General features: G+C 39.1%; 1 protein-coding gene across 3 annotated transcripts in view; it reads left to right on the top strand.

Moving 5' to 3' along the window:
- The window catches only part of mAChR-B (muscarinic acetylcholine receptor), a 71,659-nt gene extending 49,380 nt beyond the window's left edge, over positions 1-22,279 (top strand). For all 3 annotated transcript variants that reach the window (XM_076365690.1, XM_031990341.2, XM_031990343.2), the window contains 3 exons: positions 9,617-9,795; positions 10,256-10,450; positions 11,109-22,279. In XM_076365690.1, the coding sequence (XP_076221805.1) occupies positions 9,617-9,795; positions 10,256-10,450; positions 11,109-13,354 (2,620 nt within the window). In that variant the 3' untranslated portion in view covers positions 13,355-22,279. The remainder of the gene's footprint in view (positions 1-9,616; positions 9,796-10,255; positions 10,451-11,108) is intronic.
- Positions 22,280-26,064: the final 3,785 nt, after the last annotated feature.

Genomic DNA, 26,064 nt, shown 5'->3' on the forward strand with positions numbered 1-26,064 from the left:
GAGAACAAAGTTTTTAAAGATATTGAGTAGGACACCTCGTAATCGAAGTCTTATTACGGGTTTTATAAAAAATGAGGTTTCAAGTGAAAAAACGTCGATGTACATTCTCGAATTGTTATTTTATGTATTGTCATCCATTTTGTGTGGCGCCATATCCGTGACACCCTCTATTATCGTTAATGCAATATGTATGTCTCATAAGAGGTACTAATGGAATACTTTTTAACCTATAAGAAACATTCTTAAGACTCGCATAAAAAGTATTTTCCACAGTGCTGGTCGTAACGTGTCGTGTTCGCGTGCATATTGAATATTTAAATCGTAGTAGGAACTGCGCAGTTAAATATTAAAGCGGGGAGGTCATCAGTGCTATCGGTCCAATTTTCGCCGGCTAATTTTTATGAAGCGTCATCGAGACGCTCGCCGCTCGACTGTAAAGGGAATAGCTATACATTCCCATGTATAGGTGAACACACAGGAACGATAGAGAATTATTTAATCGAAGGCGTAGTTGAAGCAGTTCATAGGCATCATGCTTAGAAAGCATCCCCGTTACATATTTATCGCCACGAAGTGCGGAACCTGACTTATCCAAACAGATGAAGGAGAGGCTGAAGTGTTTCGAACTACTTTGAGACATTTAGAAAGTAAATTACTCAGCTAACAGATTCCATCGTTCAAAATTCTCGTTTTAGACGATTCTAATTACGTTTATTTAAGAATCATTTCACAATGTTTTATCAAAAACGGAATGAATTCATATAGAGCTATACATCCATTGTCACACCTGTCCTTTGATTACACAGTGCTCTAACTATAAATGCATTATTCCTTTATTCATAAAAAATCTTGTTGGCATTAAAATAATTATTATCGCATCTAGTATTAATCATTTCTATATATTTTTTTCAGAGGAGGACGTAATTATTCTTCGTTTTGCTTTAGATTTTTGTTAGAATATGTTGTAGATGTATTTGGTCTTCGTTTGAAGAGTATACACTTCATTATTTGATTTCATTGCGAGCATTATCTGAGATTTTTCAAATTAAATTCCACAGTTAACAGGTTAATCTAGTTCCAGTTCGCGGGAAATTCACCGATTACCCTGCGATCGGTGCGTCAGGGACTGGATAATCCGCGTTGGGTGGGGAAAGCGGTTCGCGAAAAACCGCGACGGAATCAGCGGAATTCTAACAGGGTCGGTCGAAATACGGCCGCAGCCGTCAGCTGTTGTAAGGCGCACGCTGAAATGACGGTTCCGCCTTATATACTTGACGTCATTCATTGTGACTCGATACAATGACAGAGGAACCGGCGTTCGGTTCATCCTTGACGAGCTGAAACTACCGCCACTATTCAGGGAATGTTGGAACGATGCCGACCGAGTACTTGTTGCCACTGGAACTGTGCATCTCGAATTCCACCCTTGGCTTCCCTCTTCCTTGCAATTTTTCCCCCGTCGTTCGCTTCAACTCCTCTCCCCCTGCTGCCCGTAACCGCCCCCTCCGTCACCGTATCGGATCACCCCGGTCGCCAGCTATGAGCTAGCTAGCTAGTTCGCCCGTTCCTCCCGCCCCTCTCTATCTGGCCGTATGATCGTGCCATTCCACGGCGATGATCCTCGGCTCAACAGGGCTTATGTATCAGCTATCACTTCGCTGTTCCCCCGGAACACGTGCATGCATCGAAGAACGGATGTTACATTCGGACAAAGCGCCGTCCGAACGGCGTTGCACTCGTCGCGTCCTTACACGATAAAAAAGAAGAGAAGAAACTTCCAAATGACGGAGGACCCTTCCCTCGAACGCCGGGGATTTTCCGATCTGCAGCTTTTGAGGGCTTCTCGTGGATATCTGGGAAAATGGAAAGGTTTTGAAATATGAGTCGTTCGGAACTCAATGCTTAACCGCAAAGAAAACAAAAACTGGGAAAATTAATTTTTTGGATTTTGAAATTATTATACAACATATTCAGAAGCTATAAAAGGGAGGATTTTTTCACCTAGAAAAAAATGAAGAAACGAGTAAATCCTTTAATAACTGAAAAGAGTATTATATATTCTATTAAAATTTACAAAAATCAGAAAATATAAAACAATGGACTTAATCGAATTGTCTTCTGAGCAATTCATATCGTTATGTTTGATATCGGTGTTAAGTACTTGGATTAGTTTTCATGTTTTTTGTGGAAATTATGAAAATGGTATTATTTCGGGTTTACTTAATTTGGAAAACGGAGGTATCTTTTTAACCTTTTTAACAAGTGAGTTTAATAAAGAAAGAAATTGGGAATGAGACGTTTTGATGTATACGGGAGATGTACTATTAAATATGTTACTTTCTTTGTATTTCGTTACCTCTCGATTGGTAAATTAAGGGAATTATATATCTTTAGATGATAATATTTTATCTTTTAGAGCGAATGTACGCGAATTGAAGAATCTATGTTCCAAGATCATCGATCATCATTCTTCGTTAACAATTCGTTCGACGAAGTACGAGTATTTTGTAAAAAAATTGCGATATTTGAAACGATTTCAGCCGAAATAATTCAAGCATTACAGCCGAGGTAATTGAAACATTTGGAATGGAACTACAACTACGTTTCAACTTGAAATTTTCCCGAGCTTATCCACGGCTAACGTATTCTTCGTTAATCAAACAATATATGTTATTTCATTCGCTGAACAATCGCTTCTTACATCCTTTCCGCCTATTTCGCTTCTCTCAAACTTTTTCCTCGTTGAATTCTCTTTTCATCGCGAGGTATTCAAGAGGAACTGAATATCTGCCGCACGAGTGCCATTCATTCGGAAGAGAGACTCTTGCGTAAATCCTCACCGCAGAAATGTACACTATATACCGTCGAATTGAACTACTCGCCATGTCATCGGATGAAATAACGCCGCGTGTCAAATAACATTCATTTTCTGTCTATACCTAGAATCATCGATAAGCATCGATATCGTTTTCGCGGCGCGTGAAATAAAAAATATAAATGTTCTGGTTGGGCGAAGTTATTTACAAAATGAACTTTATTTTAATTAGCACATTCCTTTTTATTAATACAGCTACCTTTATTATTATTTTAATGTATATTAAGTGTATTTGTGAGCAAAGTTACAGTTTTTGAAATTTTACGCGATTTTAATGTTTATACCTACAATATGTAAAATAATCTTAGTGAAGGGAAAGTCGAATGCTGGTCGTCTGCGTTTAGTCAATCGGTATCTTCTTAAGGGAAAGCATTCCCGAGTCTCGGGCCGCGATAAACAGCGAGAGCTACGCTGATAAACTGGAGACAAAATGGGAGTAAAAAAATTAATATTCAAACCAAGTTTTCCCCATTTTATTATTAAACTCATAAAATCTTGTCTTACAAGTAATAAAACGATTTAACAACTCACAATATTACCTTTATGATTCCAATAATTGTGACATGAACAATCTGAAAGCATTTCGAAGTTGTCATGTACATTCGAAATACACTTATCTCGAAACGTAACTATAATACAAAGACACAACATTTTACAAGTTTACATTCCGTCTAATGAACCGCTTTGATTGGACTTTGCACGTGTAATAATAGCTGAATTCAATCGAACACCGCACTCCAACGATTTCACACGGCGCGACGGACTTTGTGCCAATTTATAGCCAATAGGCCAACTTCATCCGCGTATGTTCTATAAATATCTTTATTATAGATGCGACAGGCTCGATAGACTTCAAGCTTCGTTGCGGGTTCCATCGATTTTACGTGTTTTAATTTTTCTAGCGGTGTGATCGAATAGTTTGCGCCGAATATTAACAAACTAAAGGTATGCAGAGACAAGGAGAACTGTTCAACTCACGATGATTAGTTCTGTAGTAACAGCAACGACGATCAGTTCTGTAGTAACAGCAACGATGACGCCACGGTTTCGACTCATTTTAGTTATTGGCCGAATCGCGTCACAATATAAAGGCCTATGCACGAGCGACGCGATCCCGTACCTAGACCTACTTAGTTGTATGATTTATCATAACTCATCGATCTTCGGACGAACAAACAAATTTTCCGTCCACACGGAACGTTTTGGATGGGAGTATTCAACACTCAAAAGGTTACGAAAAGAAAGAAATATATGCGCGATTGACAATGATCTTATGTCATTTGCCATTTTTGTTATTTGGGGATCATATTAGATAATATCATGTTAATTCTTTTAATTTGTATGTTATGGAAGATGAAATTTGCTGTGTTTATGTGGTGTATACATGTGGCACCGCAGCGGTGACGCTGTGCCATTTTGAAACAACAAAGACGTGAAGTTCTCTTATCCATTTTTTATAAGATAGAAAAATTTTGTTTTACTGTTACTCCAAAACAATCGCTGCGACCTACAGTGGTATCGCGTCGCTCATGTACACAGGTCCCAAATGGGACATTGACACCCATGTTTATCCTCTATTGTTATATATCATTTCATCGTATTTTGTTTCATTTGCGTTCTTCGTCACGCGATTCGACCAATAAGAAGAATATGTCAAAACTGAGCTGTCACTATTGCTATAACTACTGAACCGTCAATCGACATCTATGTGATACAAAGATTCGTTGAGAGAGTCCAGTGTTAGGTATGTGCGTCTATATATATTAGGTTATTGTTTACCCTATTGTCGCTTAGATTATATTAAAATATCATACCTATATGACATTTATGTAAAATGCTTTGTCTGGTTGATCTACTATGTTGTAAATGTGTGCAAATTATATGAATAACGTATCACGTGAAACGACTGCAAGGAAGACACGGTCTACAGCGAGGGTATTTTAAATTCAACCGTGGTCGCGAACGTGTTATTCCCTTATGGACGAATATTCTTTAACACGTTGAATGCCATGGGGTCTCCGGAGACCCTCAAACAAATCAAATCACTATAATTCACACAATTCAGCAGTGACTATTTGAAAACATTTCTATATTATATATAATATTACCTAGTGCAGTGACATTCAATAAGATAAACGTGCAATAACAATAACACAATTTAATTTGACAATTCAGTATTACATCATTTCGTGTATTTTGCTCCGTGAAATCGTGTGGCATTCAACGTGTCACAGTACACAAAACCTTTGGTAGATGAAGCCAAATGATATATCGAATGCTTAAATAATAGAGAAAAAGAAACTGTATACCAATCTTTTGCTGTTCAATAATTAAATCGTTTGTTTGCAACATAGCATTTTAAATATGAAAGTCTGAAGTCGTCGAAATGATTAATATTTAGTCGGCACAGCCGCAAGAGGCGAACGTGTCGAACAGATTTTTTCGTTCGGGTTGTTTGAAGGATGTTTCCATGCAGAGGCTTGGAAACCAGTGAGAGTCCTCCCTCGTAAGGGGTGTCCACGGCCGCTCGAGTCACGGTTGAACGACCTTGACGAGGGAGGCATCACAACTCATTAGACAAAACTGGTACTTCACCCTTGTTTCGATGCGCAGGTTGCGGCCGATTCATCGAACACCCTCTCTCCCTGTCCGAAACGCTAGGCCTCCTTAACTGCTTCGGCTTCCGCTTCTCTCCCGACAGTTTTCACGCGCTCTTTGTTTCCCATCGATAAGCGCATCCTATTATCAATGCGTCCACCCTTAACCCTTTGCACTCGGAAGTTTTTCACTAGAAATATTCATCATTTTTCGATGAGATATAACCGACATTCTTTAACACTTTCTAATGAGAACATATAGGTACATACAAGAAATTATTTTATTTCAATGTTTCACGTATTGATGCATTATCAAAGGTTGATATTATATATAAGATTTTGTAATTTTACTATATCAAATCAAGCAGCCACTGAGAAAATGACCAACATTTGAGAAGAATTTCATTTGAAAATTTTTTATTTGCGCATTGAATTTATTTGTTATTGAAAAAACATATTCGTCAAACGACGTTAAAGGATTCAAATTAGAGTATGAGGGAATCTTATTTTGTAGTTCTAATTTCTTTTATTTTAAAGCAGTATAATTCCAGTAGTTGTTAATCAGTTGTTAAACATTCGCAATCGAAGAACTGATTGATAGATTTTCGGTATGTAAAGCATTAAAACATGTTCACTACCTACATTTTTTTCTCTGGCCATTGTCTTGGTAGTAACGTCTTACTAAATTCAATAAATTTTCTGAATAAAATATTGGAGTTATAGAATTCCTAAATATAAATTAAATTCAACTGATATACAAAAGTTAAATTGTTACCTGACGAAGATTTTTTAAAGAATATTTACAGATATATTCTTGCAAGAATATATATTACTTTGAATTGTGTGTTTGAAAGGATTATTTCCGGGTACGTTGCATCTAATTACAGGCGGTCGGCACTCCATTTACGAATCATTTCACTTACAAGGTGGAGCCGTAAAAAAGTATTGTCGCCATAACGAGGTCAGGTATTTACGAATCATTTCACGATGACGCAGCTCCAAGAGAAAGCCCGCTATAACGAGGACAAGTATTTACCCTCGAGACCATTGAAACAATGGATCTCATCTCTCTATCTTTTATTCGCGTGGCTTCATTGTCTGTGCTTGTAGCGGGCTGTTCTAATAATCTTAGAACGATCCTCATTGAATTGAATTGCTAATGTTTGACGTCGAAATCAAAACATAGCGTTACCTGTTCCTATCGATATGGAAGGTAGAAGGAGGATCCTTTCAGAGAAGGCTCACCCTGAACTTTTTATCCGAGGGATGTATCGTAAATTCGATTTAGACAGTTATAGTTACAAATGTATGAGGTTATACAATAACTTATAGTATCACTACAAATGAAAATAAATTCTTAGAGTGATAAAAATATTCAAAATACTGTAATGTATTAAGCGTTTAATATGTTCAATGTGTTATAGGTATGATATGGTAATTGTAATTATAACATTATCATGCTGCATAATAATTATGTATAGTAATTTATAATACTAACAACGGTGAAACTAAATTAATGTGGTAAGATTTTCAGAATTATACAAAACATACTGTTAATGCCATATGCTGCTCGTGAATCGATTAATTGGCAAAAATGTGGCATGCTTTCCCAAAGTAAAGTAACCGAACTAAGCCGTCCGAAGTTTCTAAACTGATTCACGCTGTTACGAAGTTCAGTCAGTGATACGGTGAGTTAAAGGAGCCATCTTAGCTCTAGCCGAATGCGTTCCCCTTAATATGCCTAAAACTTGTTCTGCTTGTATTATGAATCGAAATGTCAGATTCGTATATTAAAGTCCTGAATCCCAGAAGATAATATGCGATATGCAAATATTTATCTTTCAAGATTCATCTTCCTTGCAGAAATATTTCTATTAATTATTACGCCATGGATATTTGGACAAAACCTTTAAACTAGTACGAACTTCACGAACCAAATTATTCATATGTAATGAATAATTTAAAAGTAAAGGAAATATTTAAAACGTTATTTTTTAAGCTTCTATAAAACAAACTGTTACGAATTGACGAAATTTTGAGATTTGAAATTACAGAATTACAGAAGGTATGCACGATACGAAGAAACATAAAACATTCCAAGGGTAGTATTCTGTCGATCATAGTTGTTGGAAAAAATTTTCTATTGTAATTCTGTTTTTAGAATTATTTTTTTAAAATTTGAATTTACAAAAAAAACCGCAATCTAACAATGACATATTTCGCATGTAATAAGCTGGACAAGTGTGCCATCAAGATGCGTTTAACCGTATTATTATATTAGTTGGAAAAAATAATTTTTCGTCGTAATTCCGTTTTTCCAATGACATTCTTAAAAATTTGAATTTCCATAAACGTTTGCAGCCTAGTAACTGAATATTTCACATACAGGAGGCTAGACAACGTGTACCACGAGGGTGTGTTTAACCTGCAGGAGTCACGATCGACTGGCTAAATTATTTAAAAACGAGCCACCCTCTTTAAGGTGCAGGCCGTCGTTTCTTCCCTGCCGGCGACGGGAGCGCGCAAGCGGGAAATGGATGTGGTTCCATTCATGCTTATTTCAAGCTCATTGTGCGTCGGGTGCATTCAGCCTTTGACTTGCTTCTCGTGTTGCCACTGCAGCAATGTTTCATAGAGAGCAAGAGGCATACGTGTCACTAGCTAAAATCAGGAAATACTAGTGTCACATTTTCTTTGACGCTAACGAACATTACTGAAGAAGGCAGCTGCCTTATCTTTTCTTGTTTCCATTTTTCCTCAACATTTCTTTCTCCTCAACCGCTCGAAACATTACACCGTGTTCATTAAGCCGTGTCATTATGATCATGTAATTCGAGAGATTATTGTACAATGTATCGTTTTACCACTGAAAATCCTTTTCTCGAGGATACCGTTTAATTCGCGTAACAAACAAAAGTATTATCCGTGAATTCCATTATTCGCGATTGCGAAAATTTAACGGTCCACTTTCGACGATAATTTCCCACGCCCGCGAATTAAGGGTTATTATCGTTGAAAGGTATTATCGAATAATTCTTTTAGATTCACGTGTTGATGCCGATACGTCGAGCTAGATCGAAATGTTAAACGGCGTGGAAGTTGGCCGTTTAATTTTCTCGAATTTACGAATCGGTGGAAATTGTTAAGTGGTCGGAAAACTTTTCGTTCACCGTGTAAATGAGTTCCAGCGGCTTTTATAAATCGCACGATTTCCCTGTCGACGGTGTATCGATCACCGATGACCTTCTTTAAAGGGAGGTTTTAATACTGTCTCGGCGCTCCCCCTTTTTCAACCACGATTTTATGGCCTGTTTTTCTGTTTCTTCACCTTCCACGTGAATTACGAAAGAATGTTGAGCAATATTCCGTTGCGATTCATAGGAAATCGATATGCCGCGCAAAGTCACTCACCGGTGTCCTGCAGCGTGACAGGTGTATTATTCATGGTATTCACAGTACTCATGTATCACGCACCTTCCTAATGAATCTAAACACGTTCATTCGTGCTTCACGATCATCGTTCACATTTTATTAAGTGCATTATAAATTCATGTTTTCTCGTACGCTCGACGTTCATCACTGCACGTTATTCATCCTTCTTCTCTCAAATATTTCGTTTTGTCGATCCACATTGGAAACTGGTATTTTTTCCAACGCTTAGATGTAACGTTGTACTTATATTGTTAATTTGTATTTTCTCGCATGTTTCACCTCTTGCCTCTATGACTTCTTTCACGACTGTGCTTGATTCAACTACTTTATCGTTAGTAATTTTGAATAAGAAAAGAATTTGACACTTATTTTATGTCTATATTAACTTTAAAGATTAAAGATTGATAACAGAAAAGTAATATTAATTTGTATAAAAGGGAAGTAAATTACATTTAGATTTGTCGAAGTTAATTTAAAATTTTCATTACGGGTCTCACACATTGATATAAAACAAGGGGTTAATTTAATGTATAACATAAATTTCTGTTCTTTTCAGGCCCTTAATTAAACATATCATTGCATATTATTCGTTCATACTTTCTTAAACGCCCGATCGTGTGTATTTTGTACATATATATATATATATTTTCTGGAACATGGATTATCGGATTAGCGATGCGCAAATGAAAACCAGAATAAATTTTCGTTTCAGGAAACGAGAAAGGCAACGGGAGCGTCTTTGCCGCATGTCCAACCAGGTTTTAGCGGAATGCACCCAGTTTAATGGAACATGGTCTGACCCGGATGATGTTGAAGTTCTGTCAGACCTATTTCCGACAAATAACACCAACTGTTGCTCGATAGCTAGCACTACAACAGCTTTATCGACCGGTAATTGTATTGAATTTTTCCTTAAATAGAGTCATCGAGCATCAAAATGCTGCGCGTATCAAAGTGAATGACTTCTTACACATTTTATTTTGAATCACGCCGTTTCCGAGTTTAGAAATTCAATTTTGTTAAATTAATAAACGTTATAATTTTCAAGAAATCATTCTTTCGACGATCAATTAAAACGGATTCTTCATTTGGCATTACTGGTAGTTCTAATTTGTTAATTGACATTTTACTTTGTAATTTGTTTTTGAAATAAATTGGAATTGATTCTATCAACGAAAGTGCAACCTTTCAGCATACTTAGGAGCCATATTTACGCGGGTGTTTGATAATTTTTTCTACTGTATTACGGTGAAAAGAATCATATTCTTATTTCCGGGGGTGCGAAAGAAATGATAGAAATAAGGCAATGCTTTGTGATAATATTCTGACATGATATCTGTATATTCAACAGCGGAAACTTTCATACCTACTGAACCACCCTTCGAACTCTGGCAAACGATACTGATTGCTGTCTGCCTCGCATTATGTATACTGTTAACTGTCGGCGGTAACATTCTCGTTCTTCTGGCGTTTATCGTAGATAGGGCTATCAGGCAACCCAGTAACTACTTCATCGCGTCATTAGCGGCCACTGATGTGCTTATCGGTAAGTTTCTCTAAACTTTCAGTTTTTATCACTTCATAAGCATGTAAAAATATGAAATGAAACTATAACAAGGAAACGTTTGTTATTGTTATTCGAAGTATTGATAGAATAGTTAACAGAAACTGTATTATCTTGAATCTTGAAACAATCCTTTTATTTTACAAATATTTTGCAAGTACCCAAAATTTATGTTTCAATACAGCGCATTTTTAGCAACCGAACCAATGCTCATTCAACTCCCAATCTATCAAACTCCTACTCGTTTGTTTATGCACTAGAATTATCAACCAATTGAATCGATTGATCAATTTTTGATCATCATCAATTATTAATCATAAGAATGTAATTATTATTACTAAATCAATGTAGTAAATATATATATATATTTTTTTTTTATCAACTAAATATAAAAGAAAAATTCGAATTAACAGTAATTTTGATCCTCTTGGTGATTCTAGTGCCAAGAAGAGCATAAACGAATTACTCTATCTCCCTTCAACATACGTTTCTAAAATCGATCATTCGTCGAGCTTTCGGTGCTTGGTTCGTTAAAAATGGAGGAATGTTCCTATCAGATTTCAATCTTTCTTAAGTGGAGGCTGAACGAGTATTCGTTCGGTTAGTGTGAATGTACTGTAACAGAATTATTGTTGAACAGGAACCGTCTCGATGCCGTTCTACACGGTGTACGTGTTGATGGGCTACTGGAACCTCGGCCCGTTGCTCTGCGACCTATGGCTGTCCGTGGACTATACGGTGTGCCTGGTGTCCCAGTACACGGTGCTGTTGATCACGATTGACCGGTGCTGTTCGGTGAGGATAGCGGCGCAGTACCACAGCTGGCGCACGAAGAACCGGGTGATCTGGATGGTCTCAATCATCTGGATCATCCCTGCGCTCCTTTTCTTCATCAGCATATTCGGCTGGGAGCACTTCACCGGCCGCAGGGACCTGAGCCCCGGCCAGTGCGCCGTGCAATTCCTCAAGGACCCGGTATTCAACACCGTCCTGATCATATGCTACTACTGGGTCACGCTGGTGGTTCTGTTCATTCTGTACGGCTGCATATTTAAGACCGCATACGACATGCAGAAGAAGAGCGAGGCGAAACAGCGGAAGATGCAGTCGATGGTGGCGTTGAGCGCCGGCGCGATGTCCGGCATGGCGGCCGGCATAGGCATGTCCAAGACTCAGAGTACCCTTTTGAGCCAGGACAAGCAGAAAGTGGGGACATCTACGGATGATCCCGGAGAAGGTGACGGTTCTGGTCAAAAGACATCGTCGAAAACTTCGGGGACCGGCGTGACTGACTCCGCGGGCAAGCAGACGAGTGTCAGCGCTGGGCCGACGGAGACGGAGAAGTCTGAGCCGTCCAGCAGTCCGGTGTTCGACTCCGACGAGGAAAGCACTTTCGTCCAGGCTCAGCATCATGGCCACATTAGGAAGAGATCATCTGTAGCTGATCTGGTCGCTCAATCCGGCGCTCTTCAAGTCCTAGTCACCAACGGCCGACTGAACGGAATCGTTCCAGCGAAAGCGGACCTGAACCTGTCGGCACCGAAGAAGCTTCTACCTACAAGCTCCGCGGGTGACGCAACTGGCTCTCAGAAGGCTCAAACACTGCCGAAGATCCATGAAACCAGCCTCCTGGACACTGACAATCCCGCGGAACCCGACAAGTCCAGCAGCCAGACGCTGACGCCGGAACAGTCTTTGGACTCCAATGGGGACGGCCCGGGCAAACAGCCCGTCGCATCTACAGAAACTTCGCCGCCCACGCATCCTAATCGCTCCATCAGCAGCAGCCAACAGAACATCATCCCCCCGCCCTCGCAGTTCCAAAGCAGCCCGCCCGTGTCCGAGAGCCCGCTGACTTCGTCCTCCACGGACAGGCCAAAATCGTTGGTCGTGACTTCTCAGGGTCCGGGGACGTACGATATCTTAACCGGCTTGGACAGCGCTGATCTGAGATACATGGACGAGAGCTCGGTGATCCTGCCGAGTCCATCCTACGAGAGCCCGCCGTCTTCCTTTTCGTGCAGTCTGGCGAATCCTTTGTCCACTACTCCGTCGTCTCCGATCTTGGGGAACGTCGCGACAGTGCCGAGCACTACTCTGTTGCAGGCTGCTCTGATCAGAGCCACAGCGAACAGCCAGCATTCTGTGGGTACGCAGAGTAAGCAGGGGCAACCGTTGCCGGCGATGTCAAACGCGTCCAGCCAGACACACCCACCGCGCGTGTTCATCACGCAGAAGACGAACGTCGCGTCGCAGACGTCGCCCACGGTGAGCAAAGTCCAGACGGAGGTCACCGTGAAGGCGGAGGACTCGAAACAGCAGCCGGTGACCACCGTCGTCAATACGTCGGCGGTCGAGTCCTTCAACATCGTGATGAACCAGTTCACCGAGCAGGCAGCCAAAATCGGCCAGCCGCAGAACTCGTCCTCCAGCGGCAGCATGGTGCCCACGATCTCCGGGACCACCGGGAACGAGCAAGAGTCAAGGAAGCAGTCGAAGAGAAAGGAGGGCAGACCTAGCAGGGACAGCGGGTCTAGAAGGGACTTCGTGAAGACTTTCGGCAAACGGCTGAAGAGCAAGACGCAGAGGAGGGACCCGCTGATCGGCAGACAGAAGTCCCGAACGGAGAACAGGGCAAGGAAGGCTTTCAGAACGATCTCGTTCATCTTGGGCGCGTTCGTCGTTTGTTGGACGCCTTACCATATCGTCGCGTTGGTCGAAGGGTTCTGCTCGGAGCCACCCTGCACTAATGGACACTTGTTCATGTTCTCGTACTTTCTGTGCTATGCTAATAGCCCTATGAACCCGTTCTGCTATGCTCTGGCCAATCAGCAGTTCAAAAAGACCTTCACGAGAATCTTAAAGGGTGACTTGCACATGACGTAAACGGGAGGAAGCGTCCGGGTCGCGAGAGGGCCTTCCGTAACTGAAATATCGAATTGTATTCGCGACGCCATTGTCGATGAAACTGGACAATAAGCCGTAGCGAAGAGCCGCGACCACCGCGACGACGGTCTGGGTATCGTGCGCTTCGTGTATATAGGAATAGGACGCATTGATATAGGTTTTAGATCGCATTCACGGATGTATATAATGTATATGTATGAATATTTAGCGGTTTCTGTGCCGGGACGCACGCACCGCACGGAAACGCGTACGTATATACATATGTGATTAGCTTTAGGTGACACGCGCTTGCGTACCGTGAACGTCTCGCCGTAGAGGGTTTCACGTGACTGGAGGAGGTTATGAAAATTTCGAAAAATTGTCTGAAACACTCGTTCCAGTCAACGCGGACAGCGAGACTGGAAATGTAACGAGACGTCGATAAATATTTGAGTGTCTCGCGAGGGAACGTATCGGACACGCAAACGCCAATTTTTATGGAATTTAGATAGTTCTCGGGGAAATGACTCGGCGATTTAGTCCTTTTCATTTGCGATGGAGGTACAAAAATATTTAAAACACTTAATATTTACTACACCAGAATGTATTATTCAAACATTAACACTCAGTTGAAAATATATTTTTCGAGATATCTCGAGAATTTCAAAGTGGAGAAAATCAACCGTTCAATCGTATAGCTTGAAATCGAAAATTTAATTATACATCAAATAGAAGCTGACGAATATTTTTCGAATAACTCAATCAATTTAGAAATTTGATGAAAATTAGCGAGTACGAGCTCGGTGTGTTCTCTTGTGAACTTTACGGGCGTTTAAAGCTTTTTGAATCAGTTTAAGTACCAAATCGTATTACTCGATTCTCACAGGAGATTTTCATGATGTTAATTGCTTTTCTTTCGCTTACGAGCATGAAAAGGGGAATACTTTTTACGAGCAACGAACCAGATGTGTAGTTGTGGATCGCCTCGAAGAAGTACCGAATAATTAAGGACTCCGTTGTCAGTGCACGCATCGCCTTGGAGTGGCCTACTCGTACGCAGGCCTTTTTTTCTCTACGATTCTGTTACGTTTGGCACTGTCGTTGCGAATCATTCGTTTGGATCACCAATCGACAATGGTACTTCGCGAACGAAATAGGTAATAAGAATGTCTCCTGGCTTCTCGAAGGGATTTAATAATTGTTTTGTTTGAACGATTCTCGGGTCTTGGTTAGGTGTCGAAATCAGAAAATATGGAGGGTGAAGAAAGTAGCTCTGTAATTGCGTGTACTCGCACAATCGAAACGGACGTATTGTATATACAACAATATGTATCATTATTTCCGATCATATTCCATAAATAAAACACACGATCCTCCATATTTTTCATTTTAATCTTGCGTGAACAATAAATCCTCGCCCAGGATTGAAACTTCGTTTCCTTAGCTGCGTCCTTCGACATTGCAAATAAACCAAGAAAGCGGAAGGTTGTTGAAGTTGAAGATTCTCCGTTAGCTCTTTTAGGATGGCTTCGTTCCTTAAGCAAATCTTTGTTCGTGTACGGTCTGTCTAGTAAGAACAACGTCTGTCTATTGGTTTATTATTATTTTGTAAACCTCTATTATGAAGGCAGTTAGAGTTTCGTTTCACAGTTCAAATAACAGTTCCGTTTCCCTTGATAAACACTAATAATGAATTTTAATAATCGCCTCATGTAAATTGTAAAATTTATTCTTAATTTAGCTTGAAATGTTTCCATTTGAAATGTGTGAACGTTGATGCGTTAAAAACGTCGTTTCCATACGTACTTAGGTTAATTGTAAAAAATTCACCTGTGACGCATCGTACAGGATAAATCAAGTTATCTGGCATTTTTCAGAATTTTTATGATTACGTTGTACAGGAAACGATTTCGCCGGGCTTTCTCGAACTAGACAGACCGTACACCAAGTATATCCTAACTGTAATGAAAATTCTTGAGAAATCGTATTAATCGTCGATACTGCGTTGAAAAAAGATGCTCCTGAAAGAGTTAGCGTTGCATTCTGTATAAGTCAATTACCATAACATGTAAAAGAGACACAGACGATTTAGTTGTTTATAACGTATACAGAATGCGGCGATATTGATGGTGCAATAGTGAACGGAAGAATTTCTGATGCAAACAATAAATTGGGACTGTTCAATGAAACGTTTTAGATTTGAATAAATTATGAAGATTTGTTCGTTTCGTCGTTGTTGAAATAATGATATCAATACCAATCAAGTTTATTTACTTAATTTCAATCAAGTTACGATTCAATTGAAAACGATAACTTTTACGACGACTTGTAAAACAATCGATTCTATATTTTCTGTTTGCAGCTGCACATGGAGTCGTTTTATTCACAGTTGCATCATCGTTGTCGCCGGACCACAGGTTTACCAAATTTTTAGTCACTTTGCTTGCGTGTACATACGAATCACTTATTAACATTTCTTTCGGAAGAAAGTATCGGACGCTGCATTTTCGTACGTTTTAAACGATTTTATAAGATAAAATAATACCATTCTGACTGAGCATGCTTTTTAAAAATCTATTTTTGACGACGCTGGTGCGAAATAGTGGTTCCGACACTGTTTTTAATGAAAGCGTACAGCTTTGATACTGATAATCGAGCTGTTTCATGCAATCGTTGATCGATGAACGAAGCTTTTTTCAAAATCATTTTTCAGACTGTCATATTTTCGAGGTGTAGGTATATTGTTCAATGCTTTAGGAAGATCTGCGCGAACTCACGCGTATTATATGGAATTATGTCACTATAGAATGAAGAATAACGTACGTTGTATGTAAATTTTTGCGTTTTATAACATTTTCTACGAATATTTTCGATTATTTTAATCGTATATATTAAAGTTTACTATTCTTCGCTAATTTTCTAACATTTGTACGAAGAACCAAGAGCAAAATTACGCATTTATACCTTTTATGCGAATTATTTGCGATTAATGTGCCCGCGAATTTATCAGCTTCGTGTTGCAAATGCGAATTGTTAAGTGTGCAACTCGGAATTCGTTTCGTTCGATACAATTGATCAACACTAGAACTACCGAGCAATTAGAGCGACTGATTTCTAATCGTCAAAATTAGAACAATACATTTTATCTTACTCTTGTATCACTATAAATACACAAATTTATTTTACAATCTCTCGTAAAAGCGTCTTCATACTTTGAATTTTTGCAAAATGGGAATTCTGAAATGGGACAATCGAACCCGTTTGGTAGATCTAGTGTTAAAGCGGCCGTAGCCAGTGATTTCTGCTTTTAAAACGGTAATCCGACTATTTAGTTTCGAGGAAAAGAGAAGAAAGCTTAGGCAGAATTCTTTAATTGTAATGTTGGCGCTGCGCATACTTTTCAAACTTCACTGCCAATGGCGATAGTCATCCTATATAGTTTATTTCGCTATCCATACTATTTGTAAGGTCCTCGCGAATCTTGAGCCCAATTAACGATTACTCTTCCCGTTTCATGTACAAACCTGTGCCGCAATATGTAATTTACGCTACAATTAACAATCCCGCTCACGCTGACGGCAGTTTTCGCACGTAAAACGTTTAAAAGACAATTAAGTACGAACTGTTAATCGAAGTAACGAAAAAGACAGTTTTGACGAATATTTAGGTGTTAGCGTTAGGCAAAGCGACAAGTAAGAATAGCTTTAAAAGAAAAATAAATTTGAAGGTGATTATGTGCTCGTCTGAACGTCGTGTTCTTCATAGACACGTAACACAAGTTCCAAAAATAACATATCTACGATAGTGACCTGTAATGTTTCTTCGTTGAAGTCTTAGACCATTTCAGCGCGAAAAAGGTTTCTTTTAAGGAAAACTTGAGAATCGCATGCATCGAGACACTTTCGTGAGCCTAAACTCGTACATTCAATAGCGCCGCGATAAACGTGCGAGACAATTTCACTTTCAAAAGTTCAACGAGCTGCGATTACAAAAGAATTTTATGAAAAGGAATTTATAGCATTTATTAATTTTCACCCGGTTGTTAATTTTAAGGCAGAAATATTTTATTTACTAATGATCTTTCATAATTATTACCTTGCTGTCTATGTAATTATGAACTTTTTAGTAGTACACAGAAGAAAACGTAATTCGAAACGAATGGTCCAAGGCTTAGCCTGAATATTAACTCCTTGCCTTATTTTTCTTTCCGATTCGTTAATAATTCCACCGCGTAAAAAGGTAACTATGTATTCAGTATAGAAAAGAAATTCCGAATCGAAATTAATAGTCTTATCGGCGCGAAATAATTAATATCCAACGTTTCACTCGATGTCTCATTATAAGGTGCGAGGTTAATGTCAGCTCAACTTTTCAAATTCACTTGTAAAGAAAGTTTTCCGTTGGCGTCACGTTCGCTTTCGAACGATCCGATCGGTCGGCCCCCGTAACGCTGCATATTAAAATTTGCCCGCGGGCCGTAGCACTTAGTGAATAGATATATAGTACGTCTGTGTAGCATAATCAATGAACAATGCTATTCATAGAAAGTAATCGTAATAATGTTAGAGAGAAGTAGACGTAATGTTGAACGATTAACGATTAAACACGCATGATACGTAGGTGATAATTAGATGATCGATCGCGGAAAAGGTAAGTGTCTGTGCTCTGTACTTCTTCCCATGTGCCGAAAAATTTTCGTTCTACCGTTCTTCATTAACGCCTACCAATGAAGCAGAGTCATTAATGGCCACGGAAAATAAGGGAGACGATAATGAGCTATAAAGCGTTAAGAACGAGTCGTAAATATCCCGCGTTCACCTCTCAATCGACGAGGAATCGAGCAGCAATTAAAACTCATTGCGAGATTCCTCTAAGCGCTCGACGTTCTTTTTTTAACTGTTAAGACGCCCCTTAATGGATCCCGTTCTTTCTACCTCAAAACAACGTACGTACCTACAGGAGGAGTCGCATAATTCGAGCGGATCGTAGTCGTTTTGTCTTTGAACACTTCACGAAGCATCGAATATCGCTCTATTCACGTTAAAATGATTGGAATCGATTGACCAGAAGGTAATTCGTTGTAAGAACCATTGATTACTGCGACGGTTTATGAATCCTAACACATTAAAGGTTTCGGAGAATTATAAAATAGAGATTATTTCCTTGTTCTACGATTTCTTTCGCAATTGCGCTTGATAAAACAACTCTGTCGTTAATAATTTATTGGAAAAAGGAAAGAATTTCATTCTTCTTCTGTGTTTAATCGATAATAGACAAGTAATGTTTAATTTACATTATAAATGAGCAACATTTAGATTCGTCGAATTTGGAGTAAAATTTTCATTATGAGCCTGACACGATGTTATTAGGTGAAGGGGTTAAAACAAAGGTCACAACTTCGCTTCACTATTTATTTATTGATGCTATGAATGAAAATCAATTTTGTTTAATGTCAGTTTATTTGGTTGTTTCTGTAAAATGTGTTTTTTTATTGTACGTTCCTGTGTACATAAAGTATATTGATAAAAAAATAACCTTTGGTCTATTTATTCTTTTAATATCGCTGAACGTGGTCAGAGTAGAAAGGAGGAGGGAACGTTCGTCTGGTTGAAGAAGCTGTATTTTCATGTTCCAGAACAAAATAAAGTCCCCGGAAGGTGGAACATGTGATGGAATACAACTTTTCCTTTAGCATTTCCTCGGTTTTCGACAAAAGGAACGCGAAACCCGCTCAACGTATGCAACTCGCCCTCCGTAGAAAAAAAAGTATGAGAGTCGTGCCGTGAATCGATTTTTGATCCGCTACGAACGGTATTCCACATTCATACACACACTGTCACCACATTTCTATTCGCGTACTTGTTGTATCGACCCATAAGTAATCCAGTTTTTTAATGCTTCCTTTATTTTTCAAAATACAGATAAAGGAAATTTTTTTAAAAATTGAAAACATGTTCTCCTATCTATATCTATATAGATAATATTTTTATATCTATAGATAACGAAGGAGAGTATAGATTCATTTTCAAAAATAAAAGAAGTATTAAAGAAACAACTTTTTTTACGGGATCACCGAATATCCTTACTTACTCTTCGTGTAACAATTTCATCTGCGTCCGTTAATGTACTTTTCCGTTTTCTCAAGTAAGATGTATTTACAAGATTTAGTTGAAGTATTTAACCCCTTACTTTACGACTTTTCTTCTCGATTAAGCTCGCAATCGTTAATTTATAGCAACAATGCGACAAGTGAATAATTTACGGATACGAGAGAAAATCGTGGATTCGTTGAAGGTAGAGGGAATTTACTGTAAATGTCAAATATTCTTCAACGAAAATGTAACAGAATTTTTTCTTCGGTTGATCCGAAACGAATAACGTTCGTACTCGTTGAATTTCGTATTGTAAGGCAAGGGGTTAACGAAACTGAACGTTTATTGTTACGAAGACAATTCACCGGTATGATTACACAGGATACGTACGCCAATAGTTTCTCCAATATAATTTGCGCAAGATACTCTATTTTATAAACATTTTTTTGTATAAAGTATACAAGACACGAAGATTTATCCTCGTAATAGTTCCGGACACACGTGACGAATTTTAGAGGAACTTTGTACACTTAGAAAAAGTCAGTGGATAATATGTATCATAGACATGTGACATATTTACAGTTTACAGAGCTTCTTACTTATAAGATTATTAAGTTCGTCGAATTGTCGTCTGTATCTAGAAAAGTTAGAAATCTTATTATGTATCCTGTGTCGAATTACAAACGAAGAAATGAACATTTTTCTCGTTGTTAATAACGAAATTGTGTATCGAAATTATTGAAGTATTTAGTTTTTCCTTGTAATCCAAGCCAATATGGATACAGTGTAGTTTCACGGCATTCTTCGTTACTATAAAATCAATAATCAATGAAAGAAAAAGGATAAAAGAAGAACGTTCCGTTGCAATTAAACTTCTAGTCAATACTGTGCGTGCTCTCGCTAGACAATCTGAATTCCAACAACCCTCCAATATCAAATAACCAAATAATATAATTTTATCGCGGATGCAATAAAAAGTATATATACAGATACTACTATTAGAATACACGTGTACAATACCAGAGCTGAAAGTAGTCAAAGATTTCTGTATTTAGTGAATTACTGGTGTCAATCAAGACGGTGAGGGTCTATTCGCATTGGTCGAACTATATACAAGGTGTACTACTTAAGTTGAACTTCTGAATTTCGATTTGAACGATTTTTCTTTATTTCAGATCATTTTAAAGTCAGACTCTCACGTATTGCTGAACATATCTTGGACTACAATGTTACATTACAGAAAATAAGTATTATTATTGACCATATTGATTATAACGTTATTGAAATGACATTTATAATAATTTTAAATGGATTTATTCTTCTTGTCATTACAAAAACCTGGAAAAATACAAATATTTTTTAGAAAATCTTCTTAGAAACGTTTTTTTGTATTTGTACAATAGCTTCTCCGATTACAAGTAAGATATTTTATTTAAGTCAAGCACCTTGTATATTAATTAAAACCCCCAGCACAAGAAGTAAATCTATCGAACTTTCTTTGCTACAAGTTTCTATCGAAATTAGTTTGTATAAACATCCATGTCCAGTTATGAGAAACAGCAGTTCAATTTGAAATTCTTTCAAAAAATTTGCTAAAGTAATGAAATAAACATTTTCGCTCCGTTAAGCAAGACGAATTGCGAAATTGATTATAATTTCTATGCTGCATTCGAACGAGGAAGGCCTAATTTTTTTTGAAGAATACTTTTCGAAAAAATCCATCGGTATTCACAACTGTTTCTGAAACTATTTATTTGATTCTATCAAGACAGAAAACGTGTTAAATGGACGTTATACACATATTAATATGTTAAAGTAGTTTTCAATTTGAAAAACACGAATAACATTGTATCACGATTCGTGGATACGTAAAACATGTGGACTGATTTCGAAACACGTTATACATATCGCAAATATTTCTGTAAAATACAAATGTGTTTTTAAATTACCGGACACATTTCCGTGGAGAATCGACTCTTCTACCGGTCAACACATCATAAACATAGTGACGCTTAACTGTCGAACACGTGAACAAATTTTAGAGAGAATCGCAACATTCCGCAAATTTTCGTCATAGAGAAACGTTGTATTAGCGAAAGCAGTATTGTAATGAAATGTGTGCATATCTGTTGTATGATAAACTAAATCATTGACACGTTTATGGTAAACGATAAGGACGTTGTAAAATTGTTACTATCGCACTGCTGTATCTTGCAACATTGCATCTAGTACATTGCGTACTCACGTTAGTATGCTGATTTCTCGTAACGAATTTTGTGGCAATTAATGCCATGAAGTTTCGCGCAGACGTTTTCTGACGCCGGAGAAACGTTTCAGCTAGAATAATTTTGTAAAACGATAAGCTGCGAATGATGTAAGCCGAACTAGTGCAATTTCATGCGGACAAGTAAGTACATGGAGAATGTAAAATCAATTAATAAATCCGAAAGAACATCAATGAAATCGAAGTTGCATTTCTACAAGAATGTACCGTTAGTTTTACACTTTCTAATTATTTGTCGCCAATAAGAATTCCATACTTTTGTAATATTTACCGCCGATTTTATAGAATTATCTTATTATTCGTAATTCATGCAGTCGATTTTTGGCATAATAAAACACATGTAGCTCGATAATGACATATCGAACCGTAGCGATGTAAAGGACACAAAGCTTAGGTGCAGTATAGAGTAGACATCATTATTATAATTAGCAACCATTTTCTTTTTATATAATGCTTTGATCGAGTAGATGATACACTGCGCGTTAACTAGACGTAAACAATGTACCTAGACATTGACGCATATTTGGACATATGCAGAAACAGCAACAATAAAATGAACTAATGTGATATTGTACAAATCTGTGAATCTGTGTGGTCCTTGAGACTCTCAGTTATTATAAATCCCATATCCGGTATCACGTATTTATTATATCATTTCAATAGAACACTTATTTTAAATACATTATTCAAATGAGTTTAATGTTAGTTTCATCAACGTTATAATTTTATTAGCGTATTATTTATTTATGTGAATCTTCTCCGTTATTTCTTAATGTTCGATTCGTGAATAACGAAATTTTCTACGATTTCATCAAGTGTCTAACTGACTGGTGGTAAGTATCATAAAAAAACATAAAGGAATTTCATAAGATACTCTCAATTCTAAATACTTTACTTAACCGATCCAGGTTAACATAATGCAAATAACAGGAGAAATGAGTGAAATAAGCTGAAGACTAACTATCCAGTATATCTTAACATGGATTATACAATTTCGCAGCCCAATTATGCGGCCAAGCATTATCCTCGATAGGGTACTACTCTATCGACGATAAGAACGTAAGAACGTAATAATATAATATAAGTCGTAATATACATTTAAATAATGTATATATACTAGTATGAAAAGAAAACAAAATAAAGATAAAAAATTATTGTGCATACGTAATATAATTACATTATAAAATTGATCTCTTTTCATTCTGTTATTCTACTATTCCGAAAATGTCGATCAAAAACAAAATAACGGTCTAATGTTCATAGAATAAAAATTAAAATGAATAAAATAAATAAAAGCCAAATAAATTATTACGAAATAAGTAAATACGCACTTTCCTTTACTCGATCAAATACGAAAAGTCTCAGATTTGCATATTTTTATCTTTTATTATTCCTTCGAGTTAAACAAAAGGTAATAGAATATACATATTAGCGAATATTAAATTCAGGTCATACCAAAATAAAACTTAAATGAAGGTTAAATACGTTGCAATAAAATATTAATTTCGGTGAATATTAAACTCCGTTTTTGTTACATTAAAATTTCAAAGAAGGTTAAGTAAATGATAAACATTCTATTTCGTAGCTGTAAAACCGCATAAAATTCATTACATTCATCCAACAGTTATATATCCAAAAGTAAGGAAAGTAGGGACCTCTAGCAATTAGGAACGAAAGTCGCCGAATATCGCCGATAAGGAAAACAAAACAGGATATAGCAATAAGAATACCGAAATTAAAATATTAGTTCATCGTGAGTCACCTCATCTTTAATTCCCTACAAAATCACACAAATTTTCGCGCATTGATAGATACACATGAACTTTATTGGAACGAACACTCATTACCATTTTCGTGTCACACCCTGCCATATCGACTAAGATTATTTTGCATGCCAACGCGGTAAAACATAGAAATGAGGATGAAGATTACTGCGACAGTAAAGGATAATCAGGAAAGCAATTTGGAAATCTGGTTTCCATAGTCTAGACACATTTTCGACTAAAGGTAATCCAGACTTTCCACAGCACCACCGGTCGTATCCGTCGTCCCGATGAGACCTCGGCCCAGGAGTCTCGTCACTGCTACGTCATATGGCTACCCCCGGTCTTCCTGGCAATTCTGGCGTACCGAATCCGACTTTTGCAGTTTGTAAATCTGGTTTTCATAGTCTAAGTTCATTTTCGACTAATGGTAACCCGGACTTTCCACTGGACCACCAGCCGTAGCCGTCGTCCCGATGAGACCTCGGCCCAGGAGTCCGATCACTGCTGAGTCATATGGGTACCCCTGGTCTTCGTGGCAATTCTGTCCGACGGAATCCGACTTTTGCACTTTGCAAATCTGGTTTCCATAGTCTAGGTTCATTTTCGACTAAAGGTAACCCGGACTTTCCACTGGACCGACGGCCGTAGCCGTCGTCCCGATGAGACCTCGACCCAGGAGTCCGATCACTGCTGAGTCATATGGGTACCCCTGGTCATCCTGGCAATTCTGGCCGACGGAATCCGACTTTTGCACTTTGGAAATCTGGTTTCCATAGTCTCGACTCATTTCCGACTAAAGGTAACCCGAACTTTCCACTGGACCACCGGCCGTAGCCGTCGTCCCGATGAGACCTCGACCCAGGAGTCTCGTCACTGCTACGTCATATGGGTACCCCTGGTCTTCCTGGCAATTCTGGCCGACGGAATCCGACTTTTGCACTTTGCAAATCTGGTTTCCATAGTCAAGGTTCATTTTCGACTAAAGGTAACCCGGACTTTCCACTGGACCAACGGCCGTAGCCGTCGACCCGATGAGACCTCGACCCAGGAGTCCAATCACTGCTGAGTCATATGGGTACCCCTGGTCATCCTGGCAATTCTGGCCGACGGAATCCGACTTTTGCACTTTGGAAATCTGGTTTCCATAGTCTCGACTCATTTCCGACTAAAGGTAACCCGAACTTTCCACTGGACCACCGGCCGTAGCCGTCGTCCCGATGAGACCTCGACCCAGGAGTCTCGTCACTGCTACGTCATATGGGTACCCCTGGTCTTGATGGCAATTCTGGCCGACGGAATCCGACTTTTGCACTTTGGAAATCTGGTTTCCATAGTCTAGACTCATTTTCGACAAAAGGTAACCCGAACTTTCCAATGCACCACCGGCCGTAGCCGTCGTCCCGATGAGACCTCGACCCAGGAGTCTGGTCATTGTTACGTCATATGGCTACCCCTGGTCTTCCTGGCAATTCTGGCCGACGGAATCCGACTTTTGCACTTTGCAAATCTGGTTTCCATAGTCTAGGTTCATTTTCGACTAAAGGTAACCCGGACTTTCCACTGGACCGACGGCCGTAGCCGTCGTCCCGATGAGACCTCGACCCAGGAGTCCGATCACTGCTGAGTCATATGGGTACCCCTGGTCATCCTGGCAATTCTGGCCGACGGAATCCGACTTTTGCACTTTGGAAATCTGGTTTCCATAGTCTCGACTCATTTCCGACTAAAGGTAACCCGAACTTTCCACTGGACCACCGGCCGTAGCCGTCGTCCCGATGAGACCTCGACCCAGGAGTCTCGTCACTGCTACGTCATATGGCTGCCCCTGGTCTTCCTGGCAATTCTGGCCGACGGAATCCGACTTTTGCACTTTGCAAATCTGGTTTCCATAGTCAAGGTTCATTATCGACTAAAGGTAACCCGGACTTTCCACTGGACCAACGGCCGTAGCCGTCGACCCGATGAGACCTCGACCCAGGAGTCCAATCACTGCTGAGTCATATGGGTACCCCTGGTCATCCTGGCAATTCTGGCCGACGGAATCCGACTTTTGCACTTTGGAAATCTGGTTTCCATAGTCTCGACTCATTTCCGACTAAAGGCAACCCGAACTTTCCACTGGACCACCGGCCGTAGCCGTCGTCCCGATGAGACCTCGACCCAGGAGTCTCGTCACTGCTACGTCATATGGGTACCCCTGGTCTTGATGGCAATTCTGGCCGACGGAATCCGACTTTTGCACTTTGGAAATCTGGTTTCCATAGTCTAGACTCATTTTCGACAAAAGGTAACCCGAACTTTCCAATGCACCACCGGCCGTAGCCGTCGTCCCGATGAGACCTCGACCCAGGAGTCTGGTCATTGTTACGTCATATGGCTACCCCTGGTCTTCCTGGCAATTCTGGCCGACGGAATCCGACTTTTGCACTTTGCAAATCTGGTTTCCATAGTCTAGGTTCATTTTCGACTAAAGGTAACCCGGACTTTCCACTGGACCGACGGCCGTAGCCGTCGTCCCGATGAGACCTCGACCCAGGAGTCCGATCACTGCTGAGTCATATGGGTACC

The sequence above is a fragment of the Nomia melanderi genome, chromosome 3 (genome assembly GCF_051020985.1).
Source record: "Nomia melanderi isolate GNS246 chromosome 3, iyNomMela1, whole genome shotgun sequence".
NCBI lineage: Eukaryota > Metazoa > Arthropoda > Insecta > Hymenoptera > Halictidae > Nomia > Nomia melanderi.